The sequence below is a fragment of the Aquila chrysaetos genome, chromosome Z (assembly GCF_900496995.4).
Source record: "Aquila chrysaetos chrysaetos chromosome Z, bAquChr1.4, whole genome shotgun sequence".
NCBI classification, from domain to species: Eukaryota; Metazoa; Chordata; class Aves; order Accipitriformes; family Accipitridae; genus Aquila; species Aquila chrysaetos.
In genome coordinates, this window is record NC_044030.1 from 41665435 (window position 1) to 41693166 (window position 27732).

Sequence of the window (27732 nt, forward strand, 5' to 3'; positions counted from 1 at the left end):
GCTTTGCCTGATCACATTATGTTACCCTATTTGAGGGTATGAAAAAGCAAAGCATGTGGTCAGAAAGTCTTGTTCATGAAACGCTCTGCAGTGAAACAAGAGCACTGAGTTGCTAACATCACAACAAATAAGAGTATTTTCCCCTTATACAGCTTTACATGCAGTAACTGCATACTACATAAGGCACTGGTGCAATACAAACAATAGCAACACCACCAAGCAGTTTTCAACAATCTCCAATACTCATCTTTTTTCAAAGTTCTTTATTTTTGTGCTCATGTCTATCATTCCTGAAAAAGTACTACAAACTACAGGAAAGGATGGATAGTGAGTCTTTGAAGCTGGAAGATAAAGCCAGTAATGTATGGCCAACCAGCCCATTCAGGAGAAGAGGTCTACAGATCATACACTGGGAATCACCACACTGTGTGTTCTTTGTGATACCCATTGAAATAGGTATTGCAGACATCTGTACTAAACACAGTTATTATGTTCAGTTATTTGTAGAAAACCTAAGGTGAGTTAGTTTGCCTAAAGACATTCAGTTCATCAGCATCAAAAGGAGAAACAGACTTGCACATCCTGATTCCTAGTTGCAGGTGCACCCAACATCCTACCTGTCCCTTTGACACTACTGTACGAGAATGATCAGTTTGCATGAGCAAGAGCTTCGCTTCATCACCATGCAGCATCGTGTAGTAGAACTGTGTTGTTCCAGAAGCATAAGAATCCATGAAGTCCAGGCTTCCCCTGGATGTGTGTCCTGTGGTTGACTGTAAACTCACCTGAAGTTTATTCAGGTACTTCTGGGGCCTTTCTACAAAGAGATTCCCTGTGTCTAACAAATCACAAGCTGTCTTTCAGTGGCATTATTTACTGACTCTCCTTCCTCTATCTGGCTAGTGTTTACTGTATTAGTTGTCTTTGACATCTGTCTTTCTGTCATACTTGATTTAAATAAGCCAGGTTATTAGAGAAAACATATGGCTAAACACATATACACTGAAATTAGCTTTATGTGAGCATATGTGATAGGAAACAAGACTAAAATAATCTTCGATCCTTTTAAGAGGTGAAAGACAGCATCCATAAAATCTCTGAACAGCAACTATTAATACCACAATATCACAAGCCCAGCCCCTGCAGTTACCAAAGGAATTTCCTGGGAACTGATCAGCTTTCTTCCTCTCCTCTGAAATCAGACGGGAATGTCCTTGAAGCAAATATATCATTGTAGGAAACAATTAAGGAAAAGGGCAATGGGGAAGAAAGAATGACTTACATAATTCAGATAAAACACTCGGTGTGAGCTTGTGGTTGCCATTCAAAGCTATGTAGTGCCAGAGGACTCAATTTTCAGATCTAACCTCTTCTCTGGTAGCAGTGCTGGAGGAGCATCAGGTAGGCCAGTGCCTGGACTTTAGCAGAAAGGAGAGAAAAACCTGCATGGCACTAGGGTGACTTCTCAAGTCAACTGAGGCATGAGCTACCAGCTATTCACAGTTTTACGCCTCAGAGGATCTTAAGGCTGAAGAATCCAGCCTAGCCTGAACACAGCCAGCAACTCAGGGGCTGTTAAGATCATGCCTTGACATTGTGTATTGTGTATGCAATGCCATCCTCCCTGAAGAATGAGGAATATGGAATGTGGAAAATTATTTGGCCATTGGTATTCAGCAGCTCAGAAGAAGATAACTGGAGTAAGCCAGGCAGAATAACAGTACTACTACTGAACTAATGCAGACTTTTCTAATAGTAAGTAAAAACAAAAACCAAAAAACCCCAACCAAAAACCCCAAAACCTACCCACTGGTAATACTCAAATGGGATTCTACTAGTTCAGAAAAAAGATAGTATTACTAATGCCAGTGTGCATTTCAGTTTTAGGGGAAGTAGGTCATTTTAGCTGAATCTGATTTCATTCTGTAAGATTTGGGTAAAATATCTTGGCTAATGGCCAGCAGGGAACCATCAGCAAACAGAGATATTTGCAGAGGGGATCTGTGAGGCCATACACGCAAGTCCTCCGCTCAGGGGAAGGGAAGCTTTACAGGACTCTACACAGAGCCACCTACTTCATTGAGGACCATTGTCCTAAGGATGCAGAAACTCCACAGTTGTCCCTCCGGAGCTTCCACAGAGCTGCACTATTTCATCTGGAAAAGGTAAAGTCCAGGGCAACCTCCAGGACACCCAGGAAAGTTCCTTCACTGTAAGTAACAACTGCCATGGCAAAACAAACACGGCGGCAGGAGAATTCAGAGCCACTGTCTCATCAACAGTCAGCAGAAGAAAACTTGCTAAAAAACAGGAAAGGCAGATGAGATGGAGGAATTGTTAAGAAGTAAAAAGGATTTGTCTCAACTGTAATGTCCATCTTTCACAGAAACCCATCTAAAGCTGGCTTAAATAAAGAACAGCATCTTGTGCAGACCACTGAGCAGAAACACTCTCCCAGAAGCATGCATATCTGGCACACAGATGTCTGATCTGGTACACATTGGCCCAAACCTTTGCAGTTAACTTATCATTTTGTCTCCATTGTTACAGATGTGAAACACAAAATGTTTTTTCTATGAAAGCAAAGTACTGACAGTATCTGTAAAGAACTATGAAAAGCAATCCAAGTCACTAGGTGTACCTATTCCTACAGCCATACTGTTGTAATGTGGCTGGACAGACCATCCTCTGTGATCCTACACTAATCTCTCTAAACTGATCTTTCTAATATTGCTAAATGATGTGGTATTTCTGCACTGTGGAAGAAGATTCAGAAACCGCTGGGTGCAGCCATTCTATCTAAACATGCTGTACGGGTCTCAGAATGATTTACATTGCTTATGTCTAGGCACTGTAATTTGAAAGGCACAAACACTGAATTTACAGTGGATTACTGGAGGAGCTCAGTCACTTTCCTGTTTATGCAACTGAATTTCTCAGTATTTTCAAGAAGGGGGAGAATTAAAAAATAAAACAATAGCTAATGTATTTGGACATTTAAATTACTCTTCCATGACCTTTTAAAACAGAAAATTATCTGTCATACCACTGCCAAAATATGGCATTATGAACATTTATGTAGGTGAACTAAAACAATCACAGAACTATTGAGCTTCTCTGTAAGCTGATGTAGAGCACCAAGTTCTATATTGTTTTACACCCAGGATAGTGCCATTGCACTCTTTGTGTAACCTAAAGTTTACACCAGTTCACAGTTTCATAAAAGAAAATGTACATAGTGACATTTGCTTTAAACTAGTATACGTTTATTTCAAGAGTACAAGTGGCTTTTTGTTACATGGAATACTGTATTCTAATATAAAGTAGCTCCATTACATGGATTATAAAGCATGGCATCACTGAATCTAAATGTGAAATGGGACTAAACAAAACCACTTCATTCAAAACAGATAGTACTTCTCGATCACAGCTGATGGACAGACATGCTTTACTGAAGTCCCCACATTTAAACTCTGAACTCAAAAGTAAACTTAAATAACAAGAAATAATTTAAAAGGCTGGATTTGCAAACATTAATCCAGTGGCTGCATTCCCAGAACAGTAAATGTGCACATATGACTTTTGTAAAAACTTGCACTAATTTCTGCTAAATCTGAGGTCTTCAATCCTTCTGTCTTTCACCTCACTTGAAAAACTGCCAGTCCTTCCATCGGGATATACTAAATGGGGACTACCGTGGACATGGGCATCACATGCCTGTGAAGAGCCTGTTTAAGGACTGAAACCCTATGAATAATACATAGCTACAGAACTATGTTACCTAGATTTGAAATGGGCCCAGTATTAAAATGTCTGACTGACCAACAAAAGACAAAACAAGGTTTGGGCTAAAAAACGTGCCTTTACTCTTTTATGCACTCTGCTTCACAGAACAGTAGGCAACACCCTCTGCCTTGTGCTCCTATATATAGACCCCTGGTAGAAACAAAAATGAAAATTGAAGACTGAGCTTCTGACTCAAAAAACAGAATTTGTTGAATCTTGAATGAGCTTACATTTTATGACTTTATTTACCCTCTTTTTCTTCTTTTCACAAAGGTCATAATTTAAAAACAAAAATAAGTATCTGCTGACATTTAAGCAGAAGGAGTTTAAATCAGGCCAAGTGGCCCATTAAAATCTAACCACGTTACTATCAATCCATGATGGAGGAGTGCCTACTAATGATCTATTCTATGAAAACCGGCCATCAATAATGTGTATTGCTGACTGACAATGCAGTATTTGTGGATTTTCATAGTCCTGTGGATACATGCACAAAATATAAAAAGCTTCAGTTTCATGACTTCCAGGAGATAAGAGCGAAGGGGAAAGGGAAAAGAGTTTAGGGCCAGAACCTAGCAAAGAGCACAGCTGGCATTTTTTCTGGCATTCATCTTAAAGTTTCCTCCCTGAAGTCATGCAATTTATTGACCCGATCACTTCAGAACGCATACATCGGTAATAGCGGGACTCAAAAAAAGATTTAAAAGCTTCCAGCTCCAGCCTTTTAGTGTTAGTTGCAGTGAGGAGCTGCAACACACTCCGTGCTCTGGCTACTTCACGGCAGAAGGGGCCAGGTTACGACAGGCTGGCCCTGGAATGCCTTCAGTCTCAGCAGCGAGAAGCGCAGACTCTGCCCACAGCCTCCAAGTAGCCTCGCGCTCCTAAGGACCTGGCCTTCTAGATGACTAACCTTCAAACCATCCGAGTTGTGGGATGTCTCCCCACAGTCCCGAGGAAAGCTTGCTGCGCCCCGAGCATACCGTTTGAGGAAGAGCAGTCAGGTTGTCAGCAGAGCTCTGCCCACAGCCGGCTGTGTCAGCCTCCGCAGGCAGGGAGCGAGGACAGCTGGCCAGGACACCAGCTGGGGAGGAAGGAAGCCTTCCGTGGGTGTCAAGTACGTTCGCTGTAGACCAACCCACCTTTTCAGAATTAAATCCACGTCCTCTCCTGCCACAGACCCAAACGTGTGTGTGGTCTCTACTCAAGCCTAGTTACTTTGCTGAAACATCGATGGCACAGGAAAAGACATGGTTCTTGCAGAGGACCAAGCAAGGACCTAAACGGGATTACTCATGCTTTCCCAACAAGGTCAAAAAAGCAGTATTATCAAATTTCTTCTAAAAACCACCTCTTTTAAAGTAAAAAAGTTACCATGAAACTGATTAAAAATTGACAATGACGTTTCTTAAAACACAGCATTTCTTTTTGGTTTTGGGGGAAAGCCAAATCATTCATTATATATATATATATATGAATGTGTATATATATAATATATATATATGAATGTATATACACATATATACTGTGCCTTGTTTAAGAAGATAAATAAGATCTTAGAGAAAGCTTCCCCAGTCTGCAAGGATATCAAAACTTGACTAGAGCTCTTTGTCAATCCCAATCCACTAATACAGTTACATTTCTTTAAGAAGGCTATACTTCTCGTACTGTATGTTCTTCCAGCATTTTGCTTTCACCTACACATTTTGCCTTCTCAAGCAATACCTTCAGACTTGTATTTTTCCACTATAAACTCACAGCAACCCAAAACCTGCCCCTTAACTATTCAAGGGCATGTAGGCACAAAAAAAATATTGTCCTCCTAAGCAGGCTGGGTGTGGTATTTGAATGTTGTACATTCCTTCAGTTAATTGAAAATTATATCTCTCTTTTCAAAGGTTCAGTAAACAAATGGCTTGGCAAAAAGACATTGAGAAATAAGCCAAGAATACCTATTTCAAATAACTTTTATTTCAAGTATGCCATTAGTACGTATGTTGATATGCAACAGAATTTCTGATGCTCTAATCCAACATCCTCTTTTAAAAGGAAGAGGAACAAAAATCAGAAAGTAGGGCACTACCAAAACCTAAGAACTTGGCAGTGAGACAAAATGAAGATCTGTAGGTACAGCTTTACTAACCTCAATGAATCATCACAAAATTGAGATGCAGATCAATACAACGTAACAGAAGTGCCCCCCCCCCCCCCCCCCCCCCCCCGCCTTTTTTTCCTCTCTCCAGAAGACCCATTTGTGGCAACCATATTCATTCCCCAAGACATGTCTTGTCTACTACTGACATGCAACTGTTCCATGACACACGTTTGGGGAAATTTCTGAGCCTCTATCAATACTACTATTATTTAATTTATTTACTGAGGTACTTATATGGAAAACAATTTTCTGTAATACTGGTTCACAGAAACTGCATACACAGACACTAAATACAGTTTCAGGAGTTCTTAAAATAATACCAAATGGATTACTCAACAGAAGTCAGCTGAACATTAAGAAAAAATTTTCATATACTGAGATATGCCGACTTTGAAACAGCCTGTTTCTTCCAAACACTGAAAAAGGACAGCCATATTTTTAGGGCTTTTAATATTGATTCTTAAGCCTCCTTTTTATGCAACCATGCTACCACTACTTTTAACAAATTTCAATATTTGCTATCAACTCTTAAAGTAGTATCTCAGATACTTTTTACGTTGTCTTTTGTTACATTCATGGATTTGCTCCTTAAAACCTAAGGCAGTCTGCTTTTCAGTTGAAAGAGATGGAAATTTTCAGAACAGAAAAGCACACAATAGAGAAGGTTAATTTCAGCTAAGTGCTGTTGGCACAGCTGACCACATTTCACAACAACACTAATACAAAAAAATGTATTTGCATACGGCAGTAAGAACAGCCCTGCGCACTCCAGCCTGGCTCTCTCATCTGCCATCACACAATAGGCAGGGACTGTGAACACAAATTGTTCTCCATGCTAAAATGTCAGGGCTGTCTGGTCCAGACTTCAAGCTGCAGGCATGCCTGTTTGTCTATCAGGTTGAAGAAAGAATTTTCTTAATAGTTTTACTTTAAATGGTCAATGGGGAACACTTCCCACGATGCACTGAATGCTCACGATGTCCTTTTGGCTGAGCAGCACAGCCCATCTCCCAAAACTATAGGTTTCTTAATTCATTTGGTACAACAAGTTCAGGAACTTGGAATAAAGTCTCTGTACTCCCGACAGTCTATGTCCAAATTTAATACCAGAGAATAAAAAAAAAAAAAAAGAATTTTAACTCTGCTATTAAAAAGAAAATATGTAGTTCCACTGGCCACAACTCCAGGTAAAACTACAGCTTTTCAGAAAGGATGTGTTGCCCCCAGAGCGGGAGCAGCGTATGTCCTGTTCCCTGGAGGTACTAATTCATTTCTCTGCATTACCCTTAAATGCTAGCCCACTTCTTGCAGGAGCTGCCATGTTGGTGTGATCAGACTAAACGGGATTTTTATTCACAGTCACGAGGCTCCTCACTGCTCTCTGATCTCAGCACAGAAGGTCAACTGCATAAATACCGGGCAACCGAAACTGCACAGTTATGACCAGACATCCTGTTTGCTGTGAATTCTATTTTTAATACTTTTATGATGCTAATAACAGGAACTCCCAGTTTAACCATCTTGCTTTTTGTTACAATTTATCCTGCAGTTAGTTAATCCAAAACCACCTTATCAGTGTGTACAGATTCTACTTCTCACTGTCAGTTTTAAGGTCTTTTCCCCCTCCAAGCTCCCCACTCCTGAGTTTCAGGAGCTTTCCAGACTCTTCTGAGAAGCAAAGACAGAGGTTTTCAGAAAGACTTCAAAAGGATCCCCCTGTTATCTAATCTTAAAGCAGTGTAGTCAAAGAAGATTGTCACATTTGGCTTCTGTATGGGAGCCAAGACATTAGAAAGAATACAAAACTCACAACATTTTATGCAGAAATTTCCTAATAGTGAACTAGCCAGGAGGCCATGAAGGCTGGGAATTGCTGCGCACCCTCAACACCCACTGGAAGACAGGTATTCCCATGTGGGACAAAACCTTTCTTAACAACAACAGGTACTCCTTCCCTGAAAACTTAGAGCGCGGATCCCATCTAAACTCAGGTTCACCTTGCGTACTGGCTTCTCTTCAACTACTTCTTCCTTCTCTGAGGTAATAACAAGGCATCTCTCTCAGCCCTCTCTCAGTTACTTATGGAGTGACTGTAAATACTCATTCACTGCTTCTTAGTGGATGCTCTGTCCTACACACTCTTCAAGCTCAGCAGCTCCTGCTGAAAGGCAATCAGCTGTCTCTTGCCCTCCCCCTAGTTTAGCAACCATCATGTCAATTGACCTAGCAATGGTTTTAATTTTAAAAGAGCTTTTTGACTGAGCATTCACATTGGCTGGCTTATACACAACATATTCAGTCCTGATATCTTGCTCAGTTCAAACATATATTCTCTCCCTGTAGGGACTGCAGATCTCCAGAATGAATGCTACCCATTACAAAAAAATGAAATAACTAACTAAAACAAAACCCCAGAGTAAATAGTGGAAAACTTGATCTTTTTTCTTTCTGAGGAAATGCCTTTAAAGCCTGCAAAAGATATAAGGCTGAGAGAACTAGCATCAACTCAGAGCCTCAGATGTTGGTATGCATCTTCAAATCTATCCTATCCTTGGCTTTTGCTAAAACAAAAAAAGATTTTAAGCAATACCAACTCTTGTTAGCTGTTTTAGGAGCCATTCCTACTGAGAGGGAATAAGGAATGGCTTACCTCACCCAAAGCACTCAGCAAGCTTTAGATACAGCTAATTTTTAGCCATTGCCAATCTTGTCCATACTTAAATCAAGAAAAGAAAGGCTCTATTAAGCCACTGTTCTCCCCAGAAACCCAGTCCAGTTATCAAAATGGTCAGCATAAGGTAAAAACATTTAATCTGGGTAAACAATTAAGAGTTGCTCTATTGCCATTTGGGTGAAAAAACCCAAACTATTCTGGAACAGCCTATTTTGTAACAGAAAGGCCTACTTCAAAAGCACTAATCCCCAGAAGATGACTGCACCTTCCTTTAGCGTCCAAAATGATGGGGCAAGCTATTGGATGGAGCCAAAGTATGTACTGGGTTTTTTGGCTGCATGTAATTCCCACTTCCAAATTATGATCCAGTTTTTATTGCAAATTAATTGAAGATACATTCATGGGTGTCATTCATATTTGAGCTAAAATGAAACCATCACATTCGTAACATAATTTCAGTTTTTATGTTTTAGCTTTTTCTGTGCATCCAAAAATGCTTAAAATCCTTCATAAAATTAACACAGGCACATTCATGGACAATTGGTTGTCTGCAGTTTATATTACATGACAACATTATCTTCCACAAGAACAGATGAACAACAGTACAAAAACAAAAGAAAGAAGGACAAGTGTATCACTAGTAGCACAGACTTGCTCCATCCAGAAAGATGTATTCACTTCCCATTGATTCAATTAAAAAGAACAAAACAAGCAGACATTAACCTTTTATCTTCTCCCTTTTTTCATAGGCAAACCAGAAAAAAAAAAAAGAGCATAATAGAGGTTTAAATCAGGTAATGGACAGGTATTCATTAGAGTACTGTATCTATAAACATTCTCTGGTTAGAAATGGATTTTCAACCTCATGATACCTTTTTTTTTTTTGCAAAGGGAGAAAATAAGAGGTTGCTGAAATGCAAGTCTTCCCTACAAAGTAATGAGGAAAATGAGGGTAGGGAACATGGTAAGAAACCAATGTGAAAATGCAGGCTGATGGGAAATGATGCAAGACAGGATACAAAAAAAAACCCAAAAAAACCCCAAACGAACTGCATTTGCTATGTGGTACTCTGGAGAGACTGACTTAACAATGGTGTCACTCTGCCTTTCATTTCCCTCTAAGCACCCTGTGCTTCTAACCCTGGCACCAGCAAGGGAATAATCCAGCAGGAACCGTGGAGAAGACTCAAGTGTAGATGGGTGACTGACTTCCAGAATTTTTAACATTTTTTTCTCTAATCACACAAACTTGTCAAGTATATGGTTATTTCCAAAGCATAGCACAATTCGGAGTTGAAAAAAAACCCCTGTGGTGTGGTGATGGGTCATTTAAAAGTTTAATAGAAATTTCTGCCTGAAGTGGCAGAAGACAATGTTTATTGCATGGTTCTCATTCATAATATAACCTGAAATACTGGCAGGAATAGCTGCAGCACCCTGCCATTAAGAATCACAGCAATACAGATATAAAGCAGGCCAGGGAAACAAAGGGGAAGTCCATTTGGCCATTGCCGCATCATAGAAGATATTTGCTAAAGTATTTCAAAAATACAACTGAAGTCTAAACAGACATTCCCCCCCCATCCCCACCCCAAACCCCAGAACGTTGTCTAGTTGAAATACACGGGATAGTTGTATGAAGCTTCAGGTATTTAGAAAAAAGGGGGAAGCCCTTTTGGGGCAGGGAGGGGGGAATCCTCAAACAAAGGAAACTTGGGCAAAGAAGTTTGAGGGGCTTGTTTTTTATTTTTAAGATTTAAAAACTATCTTTTTATCTATGTCCCTTCAAGTCCCATAAATAGGAACCTTTTGTATCCTGAATATATTTTTGACCCAACAAAGAAACATACATGAAAACGATTTGCATCCCAGTTGCCTGTTCTGTCAGTCACATGCTTCATAAAAACTTCAAATAATTCTTGTCTTGTAACCATGCCTAATTTAATATGAAAGTCAGAATTTCAGCTCAAACCCTCAGGGGAACTCAGCTGGATTTACTGTTAAATCTTTGCCAGTGCTTTGGAAAGAGTCCGCATTGCAAAACACCCACCCAGTCCACTCTTAACTAAGCCAAGATGGCAATAAATTCAATAAAATGGAAAAAAAGCCACTTGCACTATATACTAGTTTCCAGAATATGAAGGATATCCTTGTAAGGGCATCTTTAACTTGACATTCCCACCATATATCTTTTCATTCCTATCCCCCATCTCCTAACATTAAAATCAAACGCAACATAATTAAGTAGCCAAATTCTCCTTACCTGTAACTTAAAGCAACTTTACTTCTATGTCCAGTTTTGGAGTGTTTTATGGGCCAATGGTGGGGCTATTTGTAATATTCCCACAGGAAAACAGAAGGCTCCCCAGTGGAAAATGCAGGTACTGGATGGGGAGGGGGAACACAAACAGAAAACCTTGAGCTTCGACTTTGCTTCTACAGTTCCTTTCCTATGCCTCCTTAGCTCTCCTCAGCCAACATATGAGTAGGAATGAGCATTACAAAATCTCAAGGATATTATTTGTGTTGATAACACTTCATGGCTTGGTCACTTCCCATTTTGTGACTTACTAATTTATAAAAATTGTAAATATACTTAGAATCACAATAATGAAAGTGATGGTATATTGATCCAACTTCTCTCACTTTCCAGCTTTTCCTCTGTGTAATTAATATTGAGCTATTTGGGTCTTTTTAAAATCGGTAGGTGAGTAATCCAGAGTTTAGGTTTCTGTGTCCATAATCAGGTTTTCATAAACTTTAACGGATACTCACAATGTTATGGCCAACTAAAATTCACATGATGGTCTTCAAAAGTAACTCTTTTCCATAGCAGATTTGTTGAGTCACAGGGGATTTTTATTCTGCCATGAAGAGACATTTTTACAACATTTTAATCATTTGGCTTATTCTAAGGTTTAAGGGTAATAAAAACATTCAAATGAAGATGACTCAGGAGGAGATAAGCTGAAAAACACAGCTTTTTACTGATGAAAGGAATACAGTCAAACATTGGCTAGCATATGCTTTGGAAACATCAAGTTGTATTGCAAGACAAATATGGGTAAGATACTGAAAAGCTGATGTCTAGCACAAAGAACAATTAACATTTCAATTGCCTTACTTGAAACCATCAGTCATTGCTCTGACACCAGCAACAACAAACAGGAACTCGTGCAATCTAACAGTCACTACATCTACCAATCTCAGTATGTTCTACAAATATTAACATGGCATCACAAGCAACAAAACACTTAGCTAAGTATATTTTTACATTACAAAGATGCAGAACTTGAAACCGCTTACCTTCTCTACATAGCACAGCTTATGTGTGTGGTAGAAGAAAAGATAGTAAGTTTCTGTAATTCTGCAGCCTACATATGTTTAAGACAACATCTCTGTAGAAGTTTCACAGATTTTAATGCTGGAAATGGAATAAGGAGCAATGGTGAGGGTTATAGAAACACACCGATGCACTCAATTTCTCTTTAGTTTAAAAAGAGGGACAGACCAATTAAAGTGGCAGCAGCAATGCCATGACCTAGGTGTAAGGCTGCATTGGGACCTACAGCTCACTTCTCAGCTGAATGCTTAGATGGCAAATAAGCGGGATGTAAGCTAAGAAGGAAACCAGAATTCCTGACTCCTAATTGCTCAGCCATCTTTCTGTCACAACAAATGTGATGTCATAAAGACAACATGATTATGGAGCAAGACAGTGATCTTTTAGACATGATCATCTCACTAGACTGCAATAAATCAAACCACTTACTGTGATTTAGACCCACAATGAGAAGAATCATGGATACATTGGGGAGCACTTTCTTCTATACCCAAACAGTTCAAGTATGACAATCCAATAGAAATTGAAGTTTCTGAGCACTTTCTTTAAAAAAAGCCCAGGCACCCAAAAGAAAGCAAAAAATTGCAAGCATATGGCACTATGGAAGAGTAAACAATATTGCTTTCAGGCCTAGCCAAAGGATTACTGTTACATGAGGAAATCAAGGTTGACTTTTAAAAATCTAAAAATAATTCTAAGAATGCTTCCTGTCTCAATGCTCTGGACAAGAGAAAACAAATGAAAAGACTTAGTGTCTACACGCCATCTAGGTCATTGGTATTACACAACCTCCCTTTTTAAAAACACTTCAAACAAATTCCTATACAGGACATTCACAGGCTTTAACTGATTAAAAACAAGTGCAAGATATGAAATATACCCTGGAAGTACAAAATGGCTTGTTTTCAGAAAAAGTCCCTGTGTCCCTGACAAACCATAAGAGAATCCGATAGTCTGACCAGATACTTTTAATTAAATAGAGCTCGTTAAATATTTACTTACATGCCACTTTACACCAAAAGGCTAGATCACTACACAGGACATTCACATAAGATACTTAACTCTGCATTTCTGTCTTACACGGTTGCAAAGCAACACACTCCATTAGGATAAGTATACCTCTATAGCAAAGAATTATGCATGCAGTTGTTCTTTATCATAGGTTCCAGCTCTGCACTACCTCCAGCTTAATAAGACAGGAGCAGACTTGTCCGTCATACCTCTTTCTATGCTGTGCAGACACAACACACAGGCACATTTCTGGCTGCTAAACTAAGTATCATGCCTCCAACGTCCTATCATACCGTGTCTGAAAGTTTTACAATCGAAACTATTTGCACTGAAAAAACATGATTTAGCAAGCTTCTACTTATTCTACTCTCCCTTTGTGTGAAAAGTTTGTGTGAAAAGTTACAGGACTGCATATACTCATTTGGACAGTCGAAGATGAAAAGGTAAATAGCTGTCCATTAAACTTATCCTTTAAAATACACTCAAAGACAACACTTACATTTGATACTTATAATCAGAAACCACTAATCGTAGCCTTAATTCATAACTAGAAAGTATGTTATATTGCAATATACAGAGAGATAAAACGGATCCTCCCATGCTCAAGTTAATCTTTTCAGTTACACAGCTATATGCACTGGGCCTTTCATAGTATTACCGGGGAGATGAAATCACAGCACTAGCTTCTGTTACCACCTCTACTACAGGGTAAAATATCACCAACTTGTCCATACTTGGGCGCATAGACCACTAACTGCTTCATGGAAAATTGTGTGGCTTAATTCTTTGGTATTTATAACACAGAGAGCCCTCAGGTGAAGGTTTGTGTTAGGACACCAAGCTTGAAGACTGCAGTCCATTTCCTTGCCCTGCCCAACTTTCTTAGGTATCTTTGGACAAGCTACCTAGTATCTCCATGCCTTGCTTTACGATCTGTAAAATCAGATAAACATTCTAATTTCAATTCTGAAGGACAGAGGATTTTAAGAGAGATGTTACATGTTTTTGAAGTATCTCATATAATGCTAATAAGGTCTTTACATTAAAAAAAAGCACTTTGCAATTGTTTGGTAGAAGACTCTTTGTAAACACACAGTTGCGTTAAAACTGTATCTTCACACTACAGGAAGTATGTTCTGAGATGTCTAGAACCTCTCAGCTACTTTTACACAACTCAATCCTGCAACTTCGAGCTGCTGTAAAATTATGAGCAAAGCATGGAATACAGAAAAGCATTCTGTTGTGATGTATGTTTCCCCTCCTGTGCTGATAAACAAGCATGGTATTTTTACAAAGAAGAGCAAATGATTAATTCCTTGAAAAATATTACAGATGTTACAAAATAAAGGGTGTATTAGAACAAAAGTATGGTATTATTAATTACTTTGACTGCAAGAAGTTTTTAAATTCACCTTCTGTTCACATATCCACATCTATAAAACCAGGTAAGCTGAAATCACTTTCCCTGGCTTCCTAGCCTCTTCAAGCAACCACTTCTCCTAAATACGAATGCCTGCATTGCTTGTGCTCCACAAAAGACAGAATTCAAAACTTTTTACTTCCTTCTATTTCTTAATAAGCATTTGAAAACCTAAGAGGCTTACTCTGGGTAACACCTGTTGTCAAAAAACCGGCCATATATATCAAGCCACAATGAAGATAAATTTGGGTGATAAACTTACAATTCCATCTCATGGGTTTCTCACACTATAAACTGGCATGCACTCAGAAGGGCACCTACCTTTGCTTTAACAAGCAAAATAGGGGAGAGGAAATTGCAGGACGTAGAAGGAAATTGAGCCTAAGACAAATTAATTCTACAGTTACCCTCTCTCAAATATTATCTGCCCCCCACAACGGTTTCATCTATGCTGTAATATATATATATATATATATATATATATATATATATATATATAAAATTCACACCACATGTCACAGTAAAAAGCACTCCGGGCAATTAGGAGAAGTCAAATCCCCTTTTCAGTCAGAAAGTGGTCACTTGGAAAGAAGATCTTGAGGATGAATGACTAAGGCCTGGTTCAGCAAAGCATTTAAATATATGAGTAGCTTCACCAAATTCGTCAGAAGTACAGCCAGAACAGAGAAATCTCTTTAATTTAAACAAAAACAAGACAACCATAGTTACTGCAGAGCTGGCACTGAGCTGGTCATCTTTTCTTTGAAATAAACAGGATGGAAACATTTGAGCATGGAAACATTTAATACTCTCTAGCTTTATTTAATTTCCTTTTGCAATATGGGTGAGAGAACATAGGCAAGACACTCATCAGTCTTCCAAGCTAAGTCCTAAGCCCCTTTTTTCTCAGGTTTTGTGTTAGGAGTGAAGAAGGAAACCAAGTGCAAGGCAAATTCATTATGTGGGTGTTCACCACATTTGGAGCATGTAACCTGAAGAGTACATAGGATATAGTTCATAAAACCAAAACATTAAATTCTGTAAGAAGCAAAAGTAATGAAATCCAATTTCTTAGGAACTTGTGTCTCATGACCAATCTGTCTCATAGGCTTAAAGTATCAAGAAAAATGTTTCCTGTGGTTGGGACAGTTGTAACATCTTCCCCCTCATGCGTCTGTTAGCATTCCCAGAAATGATGAAGCTTACACTTCTGCCTTGCCTTTATGTGGGCTTTCCCCAGAGCATCTCTTAGAGGAAAATGGCAGATTTAGAGCACTTACAAGTTTCATCGAAAATGCCCAACGGATGCCTAAATTAAAGGCAGAAAAGGGAAGAAGACACAAACAGAAAAAAATAATTGCCTAAGCTTCTTTTCCATCAACAATTTTTCTAGATAAAAGGTTTTCTTGAAAAATGACTGTTAACTAGAACAGGAGCACAGGAGGACAATAAATTTCTTGTACTTACTGTGTTAAGCAAATTGTCACTGGCAATCATTTGTGAATCAAAACTATGGAAAATTAAAGGATCAATACCCTGTGCTTCAAGAATGCTGTTGAGATATGGAGACTGCCTGGGTGGAGCTCAATGTAGGACAGGAACTTAGCTTAAGAGTACAAATAGAAAAGGAAAATATTTTCTGTTCACTCATCCATACTGAGACTGCAGTCCTAATAAACCGACAGATATTGGACAGTTTGTGCCTTGTATCTCATCAGATCAAAAATATTTTCTATATGTATATAGCATAAATATAGAGAGATAATACAGCATAAATATCGTATGCTAAATATCATATGCTAACATTGAGATACTGTAGTCTAGTTTCAAATGTTGGTTTCACAACTATAGGTTGTATAGGTATAGGTTTCACAAAACCTGTAAGCGAAGCATCTGATGAGAGGAACTAGACAATTATGAGTAGTCACTCAATTTGTGCCCACAAGAAAAGTTACATAAAATATATGCCGTGCAGACCAAATGAGTACAATTTACACATCTTTAAGAATCCAATCCTGTCTGTTTAATTAAAGCAACAAAGAATGTATTTGCTTTTAACAGTGAGCTACCTTCCTGCTCTAAAAGAGCTTCTTGGGAGGCTCCAAGGGGAGGAGAGGATAACAGTATTGTAAGTTGTACCCATGACTGCTTTTAGTACTATGGCCATCAAAAAACAGATTAAGAACTACCAAAACCTTTTTAACTGGTTTTGTAAAAGCTTCTGTGCTCATATATTTCTTTAAATAACAATGTCCGTACTTACAGACTCCTATACATGTGCTTTTGCTATACAGTATGTGAACATAATCTAAACTGAAAAAAGACATAGCATGAGGACAATAGCTAAGGCTGGTCATCAAAAAATTGTTAAGCCTATTTCTGACAAGGCGTAATAAATGTAAGACTGAAATAAAACACATGTAAGACTGAAATAAAGTACACATTTGAGCCAGCAGACCGTTAAACCTCCTTTGGAGTCCTTACAGTCAATCACATCAAGAACAACTTGGGGACATCTAAATCAAGTGGATTATTCAGCTGCCATGCCCAAGTGTATATTCTCCACTAGTAAAAAATCCATAGGAAATTCTGTAGAAGAACAGTTATGTAGTGTTTGAATGCAGTGTACCACTTTTTTCCAAATGTAGTAAGTCGCTCCAGTTGCAAATGCCCTGAAAGGGACAGCCTTCTTTCTGCTCCCAAAACTCACTACATCACCACTCAGAATTCACTGCATAAACACTGGTGGGGGCACACATTTGAGAAGTATTAAAAACAATCAAATGCTTTTTGTTTTTCTGTTATTTTGGAAAGGAAAAAACTGTTCTCACATTTTCCATTTCCTGTTTTTTTAAAGACAAAAGGTATTTGTAAGCTAAGGTACAAAGGAGCACATTTCAATCACCCAAAATAGGGCTTTATAACTAGAAACAACAGCAGACTGAAAAATTAGTGGCATTAGTAGATCCCAGTAATGTAATTCATCTTGTTAGTATCATATGATAACACGCACAAACATCGCCTCATTAAAATGCCTCCAGTGAGACAGATTGCCAAATAGTGCTTCATCACAAGCATCTAACTAATTCCTTCTACAAATCAAAAAGAAAAAACCTCTCTATTAAAAATGCCTTTTTCTTGTATTTTAAAGTGACCTTAATCTTTCGCTGCACAGGATGGCTGCTGGCTTGGACTGCTATAATTAACAGTGATGTAATTTTCTGTAAACTTTAAGCTATTTCAACACATGGCCATGCTGGCCTGAGTTCTCCTAATTTAGAAATGGTCATCTCAGAGTCTGAAAGGGAGCGTGTACATCATCATATGCATGGTGATAAGTTGGTTCATTGATTTAAAAATGTGGTCTGAATGTGGCCTAATAGGAACATTCACCCTTTGACAACATAATAATATCCATCTGGGAGACTCAATGTGAAATCAGCTATGCAACAACACTTACTTGCTAAGAGAGATGGGTGCTATTAAAAAGGAAACTAAGATCCTGACACAACACTACTGCAAGTAAGATACAGCTGATACTGGCCTCAGAACTGGACTAATTTCTTAAAAATTATTATTATTATGGCTAACCCAAAAATTCCACTCAAATTCGTACATTTTTTACACACAGACATAGTATTTTCTTTTCTATTAAATGTTTCTTAAGTGAACTTTGAAGTACCACTATCCTAAAAAATAATAGGTTTTTTGAGCCGTGTAATTACGTTTTCCAAACAATCCATAAATACTGATATTTTTACAGGGATGCAAAACAAAATGCTGAAAATGTTTAGTTTTAATGGCTTGACATCATATTCACATGTATTCAGGGGAAAAGTTTTTAAAATAAGAGGCTCTATTTCTCAGATAGCTTAACAACATTTACTGCAACTCAGTTCTTGTGCATGAGGTGGGTACAGAATTTTCCATCCAAATCCCCGATTGCCAAAGGAATTGAATGTTATCTGTAATCAGTGAAGGCCAGCAAATACATTTACAGGGTTCCTAGAAAGTTCTGTGAGATTAACAGAGTTTGGAAAGCTAAGGTACAGCAAACAACTCCATTGAAGACTCTGAAGAATGCTTTAGGACTTCTTACCATGTTTCTTTTAGCTGTTAAGCACTATACAGTGCACAAGCTCAAAATATGTATTTCAGATTTGATCCTTGCTTTGATTCTCAGTTCAGTGGATTCAACTAAAAACGTTCATTTCGAGAAATAAAAAATACATGGTAACTAAAGTTTTAAAGTAATTGTAATGCATTATATGTTAATATTGCTTTACCTGAATTAGCAGAAGTACATCATCCTGAATAAATTCCCTAGTTAAACAAAAGCTCTCTTTTACTACATTGTATTTTCTTCTCCCTACCTATTTTTTGCTGAGACTTCAAAACATTTTCTACTTGAAGTATAACACCACAACTAATTTTAATGAATTACAAGATGTGTTTCTTGTGTTTCAGTTACACTGGTCATTCATTGTTAAAGGATGAAAGAGTTACAGCATTTAGCATTAGTCATACATATCACAACTGGTTTGGTTTTTTTTATTTTTTTTATTAGAAACTTAACAGCTATTTCAACAAAATCAATTTTGCTCAGCTTGTTAACAGAGCTTAAGTACTGACAACTGTAAATCTCTGGAGTGAGAAGAAAGATCAATAGCAACAACCAATAGGAAAATATCAAAGACAATCACATTTTTAGTAAACTAGCAGACAAACTTTAAACACATGAAAACAGTATTTCTGAGAAAGCAGCAGAAATTATTCTGGAAAAGCTGAATCATTCCTTAAAGTCTCAGTATAGAATCAAACTAAAACTGAAACTGACAAATGCAATTTTGGTAATTTGCACAAATCATCTTCCTTTCCTAGTATATATATACACACACGTATTTCAATGCTCTCCCTAACTACTGTGTATCCTTCGTATCTCATCCTATGACACTTTTTCTACCACTGGAATACTTTCAAAGCAGCTTTTATGTTTTAACACTGAACTTCATGTAAAAGTGAGTTAGTCTCCTAATACAAAGATATGTTTCCCCTCGAATTCCAGAGTGGATACAGATTGGGTGCTACAATTCCAGTAGTCTGATTGAAAGATCATTTTCTTCCGCCTAACACTCAGCACTGGCATGGATAACGGAATCTTTTTTCAAGCAGGCACAGTCCAGTATAACAACAAAAATAATAGTAACACTTAGCATTTCTATCACACTCTTCATAATAAAACAACACTAATTTTAACCACTTCTTTCCCAGCTCTGTTCTACCTTCTCTAATTTTCTCACATAAACAACATTCTGTATTGATACACATATTGATTGCTAGAAGTGCTGACCAGCTAAATGACAAGAGACAGCGTTAAGATTAAATGAGGAGTAAAGAACGTACAAGAATAGGAAGGATGACAAAAGCAGAAATGTGAGGGGTGAGTGTGTTTAAAGCTGCGTATGTGCATGCAAACGTCATAAGAAGAGTATCTACAGAGAACCATAAACAGAAAACAAGGTGAGCAAAAGATAACGTAGGAAACAAAAAATGACTGAAAGTAAATAGAAAGTAATGAACAGTACTGAAGGTGACTGAAGGAGACAATGGAGAACAGAGAAAGAAAAGAGGGGTGAAAAAGAAGCAGGAAAGGAAAGATTGTAATAAAAGCTGCTAAGAAAAAATAAAATATTTCAGAAGCAGAGCAGCAAAAAGGTTTGAAAGGAAAACAAAGCTCAAAAAAAAAGAAAAAAAAAAGAGAGATCAGAAGATCGCAAAAGAACAAGAACCCTTAGATACTTGTCTAGAAAGTCCTTCTCACCCATGGAATCTGTTACACTGCTATAACCCATCGTGTGTGGGTCCACACTGGAGAGCAGCACCACACCTTTCTACACAAGCTTCCCCACTGGTTCATATGCCCCTTGAGCGCAGTTAACACTACCAGTTACACAGTTCTTATCCAGCACATGGTATCTTTAAATGTTCTTTAAATACATATATGCGTATGTAAAGTCAGCTCCTACAAACTTAACTGTTTGGAAGGCAACTTTTTCAAGAAGCAATTCCCCGGCAGTTGTCAGCAACCTTTCCTCCACAATTCTGTTTCACTTATTCCATACAGAGTTATCTCTCTGTCCTAGATTTTGTACTTGGATGCGGAAGCAGTTGCTTTGATTTGGCGGTGTCTCAGTATAGCAAAGTCATCCATCTTGTATTAGAAATAGGACTTCCTATCACAAAGAAAAAAAATGATAGAGGAAAATCGGACAGCACAGGCACATGAAAGTTTAGAAGCTACATTTAATAAGTTAGTGCTTGTTTTGAAAGGATAAGCAAGATCAACACAAAGCTCAGTTTTCTAGATGTAGCAAAATACGTCGGTATCCTTATTTTAATTACACTTGTGATATGAGCTGGTACCAGCTCTCTGACTTCTCCGTTTACTTACTGCTCTGCTTCTCACCTCCCTCTTCTCACTCCATGGTTTTATTACTACCTCTTCTACTTTCTTCAAGGATGCCTTACTTTTCCATTACATGCCTTTTTCTTTCTTGTTCTCCTGTTTATCCCCAAAGAAGTACTTAAACTGCTGTATGATGCCATTTCTGCTACAAACCAATACAGACACAGCTAACAATCGAGAATTCTAGTGGAACAGAGGTTAGCAACATCCATATGACTGGGCACCACACTGACTGGTAAGTCCACATTGGAAACCTAGCTGTAACCAACTCTGAAGCCAGATGATACAATAAAGCTCTGCCAGCACCAGGGAGGTCCCTTGCCCTTTTTCTCTTCTCTTGTCCCTAACGGTATTGGAAAAGTCACCATTGCAATGACCAAAGTTCTACGGAACATGAAGAATCCCACCCTCAGTGCCTAGTCAATGCTTTCACTACCAAACATAAGGTTATTGTTACGCCTCTTCCTTCCCGTGGGGTTAAATACCCTGCTGATGCAATGCTGTGAATCTGCACTGAATCTCCAAGAATTATTAATACTTACGGATATTAGAAGACAATGCAGATTCTTGCCTTCAATTTTAATTCACATTTCTGCTCACAGACCTTACTCAAGAATTACCGTTTAAAAAAACAGTGAGTATATCTTAGGTTTACACATCAGGTTTTGCATTTCTAACACGGCAAGCCTACATGCGGAAGTTCTCACTCTCAAACCTTGGAGCAGTAGGAGAAGAACAATAGAAATGGAGTTTTATCAGTACAAAGGGGTTTTGCACTGAGGAAGCCTTCTCCTATAAAAAGAGATGAGGAGAGGTGTAACAGCATAAGGTACCTTTAAGCCTACAGTTAAGATGTAGCAGGGGACCTGCTTTGTACCGTTTAAAAATTACTTCAAAATGTATGCAGACTGTAGCTTGTACTGGGGCTATTTGTACCGTCAATGCATTTTGCTCACAAATTCACATGATGATACATTTTTTAACTTAAAAAATTCATCTTCAGCTTGAAATAAAATGATTGTAAATACAAATGCTACACATACATGCAAACAAACAAACACACATAAGCAGAAATTGAATTATTTGTTGCAAAAGTATATGCTATCTCTGTTTAGATCATGTCATTCTAAAGTACAACACCACAGAACATCTTTCCTGAACAATGTACTCCAGTTACAAAATAAAAGTAGTAGTGAATTAAAGGATGCTATTTGGTGTTTTTTTAACTCACCATGGAGCTGGTAAATCACCCACACACAACAATGCACTTTGTAGACATTTGTCATATACTGCAATGCCCATACTAAGGCAACTCATCCCAGGAGTTGGCAGCTATGCTATCAGCAAGAATTTGGCTACAGAAACAGCAATGATTCATCATGCATTCTAGAATCACTGTCGAAACAGCAAAACAACACAGTGCTATTTTAATCCTTTAAAGGTAACAAGGGTTTTAAAAAATAATTATAAATTTGCTTGTAAAACCAAAGCAAGCAAAACCCCCATAGTTCTAATAATGCATTTGGAAATGCATCTTTATTCACATTTTTTTTCTCCAGAGGACAGAAACCAGCTATTTGGTAAAAGTGTCAGCTAATTACTTACCTCTCTACATTGTGATTTAAATGGTCAACTCAACATTCTAGAACAAATGTTTCACAATAGCTAAATCAAAAATCACTTATTTAAAAATAGTTTAATTTAGGTTGTATTCAGTTTTTTTAAATCCTCTGTAGTAATTTAAGAAATAACCATCTAGACACATTTTCATTAATTGAAATCTATATTGCAAATAGATAATTTTCAAACTCACCCTCTGAATGAAGAGCCAAGAGGATAGTCAGAACATTTGTTTCAACGTACGTATCACATCTATTATTGTCCCAATATCCACCGTGAAAACTGTCTCTCAGCTACCAGTATCTGATAATTTGCAAACAGTGGTGCAGGTCCTATCAAAAGGTCTCAAGTGCTATTGATTTCTCTGATGAAAGCACTCTTTCTTCCTCAGAATGTTCCAGTTAAATACAAATATAGGGAAATTTTGTCTCCTAAATTACAGACATCTGAAAAGATTATTAATTTATTTCCATTGTAATTACATGGTGACACTGCAACTTTATCAGTAACACCATTTTACTACCACCTCATTGAAGACGCTAAATGAACTCTCTATAGAGTTTAAGAAGGCGTCATCAGAAAGCATTTTGGATCTGTTGTCCTTTGTCCCATTACACAAACACACATCATTGAACCCTTACCTTTTGGAAAATGACTTCATCCCGCTTTCTTTTCTTTTTGCCGCTTTTTCTGATCCTCTGGTTTGTCTGAATCCATTTTGTGACCTGGAGTTCAAAACCACAGTGCTTTTTTAGGAAGAAGATGCGACCTGAGCGCAGCTATTCAGCATTAGTAAGAAGCTATAAACAGACTCAAGACAATTTTTTCCATTGCTTCACTGGAAGGAGGAAAAGCACTTTTCCCATCTAGAATGACACGGTTTTAGGTAATCTGGTTAGTTACTTGTACACGGTCAAAGTGTGAGGTGGTGTTCTTCATCTTAGAGCTTTCAGATTAAGGCTTTTTTTGCACAAAGAACATGTTTGATGCCAGACCTGGTTGCTAAATGGAAAGTTATCATTGAAGTGTGCAAAAATCCTGGGGAAAATCTCTGCGCTTTATCCCTTACACCTTCTATTTCAAGTAAGAGATTTATTTCCAGCCACCCACTCGAATGTTGTTCCAGACTACCAACGCCAAATTTAGATGGTGGGGTTATTACTTAATAAAGTAGTAACACTTGGCTTTATTCACCCCATACAAGTATTTTTATTGCTAATACGAAAGCAATTTTTTTTTTTTTTTTAAAGGAAAAGCGTGGCGGGGGTGGGGAAGGGGTGTCAGGTGCAAAACCGAAGGTGCAGATTTGCAAGGGAAAGAAGCGGGGAGCAAGGTAGCAGCTGCGAAAAGGCTTTCTCCTCACCTCGCCGCTCACTTGCTGGACGAGCTGACACTCCTTCCAAGTCTCACCCTCCTCCAGCAAAGGCTACACGGGGGAGAAAGCGCACGGTGAGGCGGGCTCGCCCGCGGAGTATCCCCGATGCGATGCGATGCGCTCCGCTCCGCTCCGCTCCCCCGGGACGGGAGGGGCCGCGGGAAGCCCGCTCCGCCCGCCGCCGCCGCCCCCCGGCCCGGCCCCGCCACCATCCGGAGCCGGAGCCGGAGCCGCGCCCGCCCCGTCCCGTCCCGTCCCGTCCCGTCTCATCCCGCCCTTCCCGGCCTCGGTGGCGGCACGCCGCAGTCCTCGGTAGGAAATGAAACACCTCCGCGGGGTCCCCCGCCCCCGTGCTCCGGCCCCCGGAGCCCCGCGGAGAGGAGGAGCCTGCCTTAAAGACGTAAGGGCCGGCCGGCTCCGGGGCGGCCCCGACGGGGTTTCCGCGCCTCCCCCGGCCCGGCCCGGCCCGGCCCGGCCCGGCGCGCCTGACGTACCGACAGCGGTGCTCCCCCGGCGGCGGGCACGGGCTGCCGGCGCGGCGCGGCTTTCCGCGCCCCGGAGGAACGGAGCGGAGCCCAGCCCAGGCGCGGGGGTCCCGCCGGCCGTGCTGCCGCCGAGCCGCGCTCCCTCCGACCCCTCGCCGACAGGACGGCCCTTCCAAACCTCTGCGTGCACGCTCGTCACCGGCTTACAAGTCGAATTTTTAAGAGACACGCTCTCCCGTTGAGTCCCTTCCTCACTATGCAAAAGACGCTTTCCTGATAACCTTCCTATAAACACCCTCCGGCACAGGGTGTCACAGACAGAGGAATGGCCTAACGGGGCTAGTTCAAGAGGGAAAGTATCATCACCGTTAAGTGCTTCAAGATTTCCCCTAGTACTTGCTTGACATCTAAAGAATCCAACTCTTAAATTACCTTGGAGGGTCTGAAATGCATCTTAAAAGCAAGAACCAAAGCAGCATTTGTATTACAGCACAGCAAGCCCTTCACTGAGGCCTCAGTTAAATGCTTTCTTCAACAAGAGACTGACTGCAAGCCGGTGATTAAATTTAGGCATGGGACTTCAACAGATGTTTCTGCGCCCTTTGAAGAGGATATTCAAACTCCGCCGTGATGGGAGAGACCCGAGTAATGTCAGCCATGCAAAATCTGAGTACTATTCTTAAGTTAAGACTTAACATTAAGTGCTTTGCGTTTAGCATTTAAGATGAGAGACAATGAAGGATAGACTGCATCGCACTTGGTATAGTTAAAATGATGCTAGTAAGGTATTTTCAGTATTTTAAAAATCATTTATACTCTGTGCTACTTATGACAATTCCCTGAAAGCTTCAAAAGAAAATCTCTGCTCTTGTAAAAGAATAAGGCTCATTAAAGCATGCATTTGAGCAAACCCTTCCCTATACAGAATTAGATGGACTTTGCAAACAGATTTAAGTAAATAAAGATAGGTCCAATTAGTGCATACTAAATCTTGGCAGCATCCCTTTAACTTTATCACTTAAAAAAAAGAAAAAACCTCTCTCCTACCCTTTTTGTTTTACTGCCACGACATCTTTCTTTCAAGATCAAAAGCTTTAGATCAAAGCCAAGAACAAACTCAATGCTTTAAATAGAAGCAACTTCACTATGAGGCATTACACAACAAAGAACTTTTTTAATAGAGATACCACAGCAGAAAATCTTCCTACAGATTTTTATTTCACACTCACAACAGGTCTACTTGAAACTGGTATCAACAACTTTTATTTTGTAAAGCCACAACAGATTTTCTACTAAATGCTAATTCCAAAAGCTCCTATAAATTGACTCTTGAACTGTGTGCATTTGAAAGAAGGAAGAAGAACAGAGCATAGTTCAAAGAGAATGAACAAGAATATGAACAAAAAATTGTTAATGGCAAACACAAATTAATGCAACTACCTAAACAACATTCCCTTGGATCAGTTAACAGATTAGATCGTGCATTCCCACAGAAGAAGTTATGGGAAACACTGGGTAATAGAAACAATGAAACAGATCTAGGCTTTAAATCCTTTAAAGAATTACACTTCCTCTCCTGTCAAATGTTCGGAGAAAACCAGGGAAAAAAAGTTACCCGAGACATTGATTTTCAGACCTGCAGACCCTGAAGCTGATTTGGGATGAAAATCCCTAACACGCAAACACACTGCATGTTAAAACTTAGAGGTAGGTCCTGTTTTGCTGTTAGTAGCTGCACGGCACTGAAGGGAACTCAACAGGAATTGTTACCAACTTTTTATAATGCTGATATAACCTTGTGGAACCAACACCTGGGGTTCCGTGGTGCTGGCTGCTGTGCACATCATAACTTGAACACTAGCCTACTGTAAAATGATTGCACTGCAGCATAAGATACGAGCCAACATGCCCATACAGCCAGCCTGCAGAGGAAAGAGAGCAGCGAGAGAAACAGGGTGGGCCTAACAAGCAGTGGTCGCTGCACACCGGCTGTGCAGTCAACTGTTAACTCTACTTACGGATGCTTCAATAAGATTTAGCTCATGACCAGACTAGGAAATTTTGCTGGGAAAATTGGGAACAGGAGAGAGAGCAGGGAAGAGAGAGAGGGGGAAGAGGAAAAGAGGAGGGGAGTTGGGAAAGGGAGGGAGGAGAGAAGGGATGTTTTTAAGAACAGTTTTCCTCCTGCTGTATTCTTCCATACTCCAAATGGAAGGACCTTACATACACTAGATAAAAGGGTGACGGCACACCCAACTTAAAGGGAGAAGGGCTGCATCACCCTCCATCAACAGTCCTGTTTGCTGTGCTCATGACACTAACTGCCGTACCTGCATCCCCTCACAAAAGAAATTAAGATCAGTCCATCCTCCATGTCCTTCTTTACTTGGCAATACTTTCAGAGACTGCTAATGGAGCTGTCCTATGTAACACTCAGATTGGGAACGAGCATTTCTACATGCCAAAGCATGCTAGGGTCCTTCATTCTTGCAGCAGCGGGATTAAATATAACTGACTTTTGAAATGGGGCGGAGGAGTAGCACTTTCTACCAATTGGGTGAAGACAGGCCCAATATCCTGGTAAATAACTTAGGCAATGATTTACACCAGCTATTCTTCAAGGCAAACCAGATCCCAAACATACAAGTAACTTTCAGGATGGCACATAGCCTAGAAAACAATAGGATATTTGTGCAACAGACAACTGTTTCATTTTAAATTGAAACAGAAACTGGCTTTAAATTGTTCAGGCTGTGATGGCCACCATTGGTATTTCATAACTCAATTAAAAACTATAATCATGCACTTTTCCTTTGCAGAAGTCGTCTATAACTTCAGCTAGTCTGTGCTACTCTAATGCTAAAGCATTCAATACTGATAAACTAAGAAGGTTGTTTTATCTAAGGCTAACACTGAATCAGTGCCATTTTGTTTTGGCTTGCCAGCATTCCTCAGATACTGGAAGGCAAAAAGAAAAAATTCAAAATGGAGGAATAAAAGTATTTACTGCAAAAGAATTTCAGAAGAGCTTCTGCAAAGCAGAGGAAATCGATAACTAATGCAGTCGAGTCATTTTCCAACCTCTCATTTCTAGAGATTTTATTTTCCTCTCAATTACTGAATTTTACACCATGTATACACACCCACATTTATATATTCAGATCTATGTGGACACCAGCAAGCACCCAGAAAAGTCTAAAGATGTTACCGTTAAGTCATTTTCTCCTAGAGGATGTAGCTAATTTCACCAGTCTACAAATTGCAATTTTCTACCCTTCTATACCTTCCCATGTAACATAAAACAAAAAATGGACTCCCTCCTAGTTTCATTCTATGGTACTAGAATGATACTGCCTACTTTTTAAGGGTGATGCCATCACCTCTCTGATATCAGTAAAGG

General features: G+C 39.2%; 1 protein-coding gene across 9 annotated transcripts in view; it reads right to left on the reverse strand.

Annotated features, from left to right (window-relative positions):
- LOC115336437 (aminopeptidase O (putative)) overlaps nucleotides 1-27732 on the reverse strand; it is a 207707-nt gene that overhangs the window by 57087 nt on the left and 122888 nt on the right. For 5 of the 9 annotated variants that reach the window (XM_030003316.1, XM_041120724.1, XM_041120723.1 and 2 more), the window contains 2 exons: nucleotides 23836-23898; nucleotides 23114-23197 (listed from right to left, as the gene is read on the reverse strand). In XM_030003316.1, coding sequence (XP_029859176.1) covers nucleotides 23114-23197; nucleotides 23836-23898 — 147 coding nt within the window. The other 4 variants (XM_041120727.1, XM_041120728.1, XM_041120729.1 and 1 more) reach the window with 4 other exon arrangements.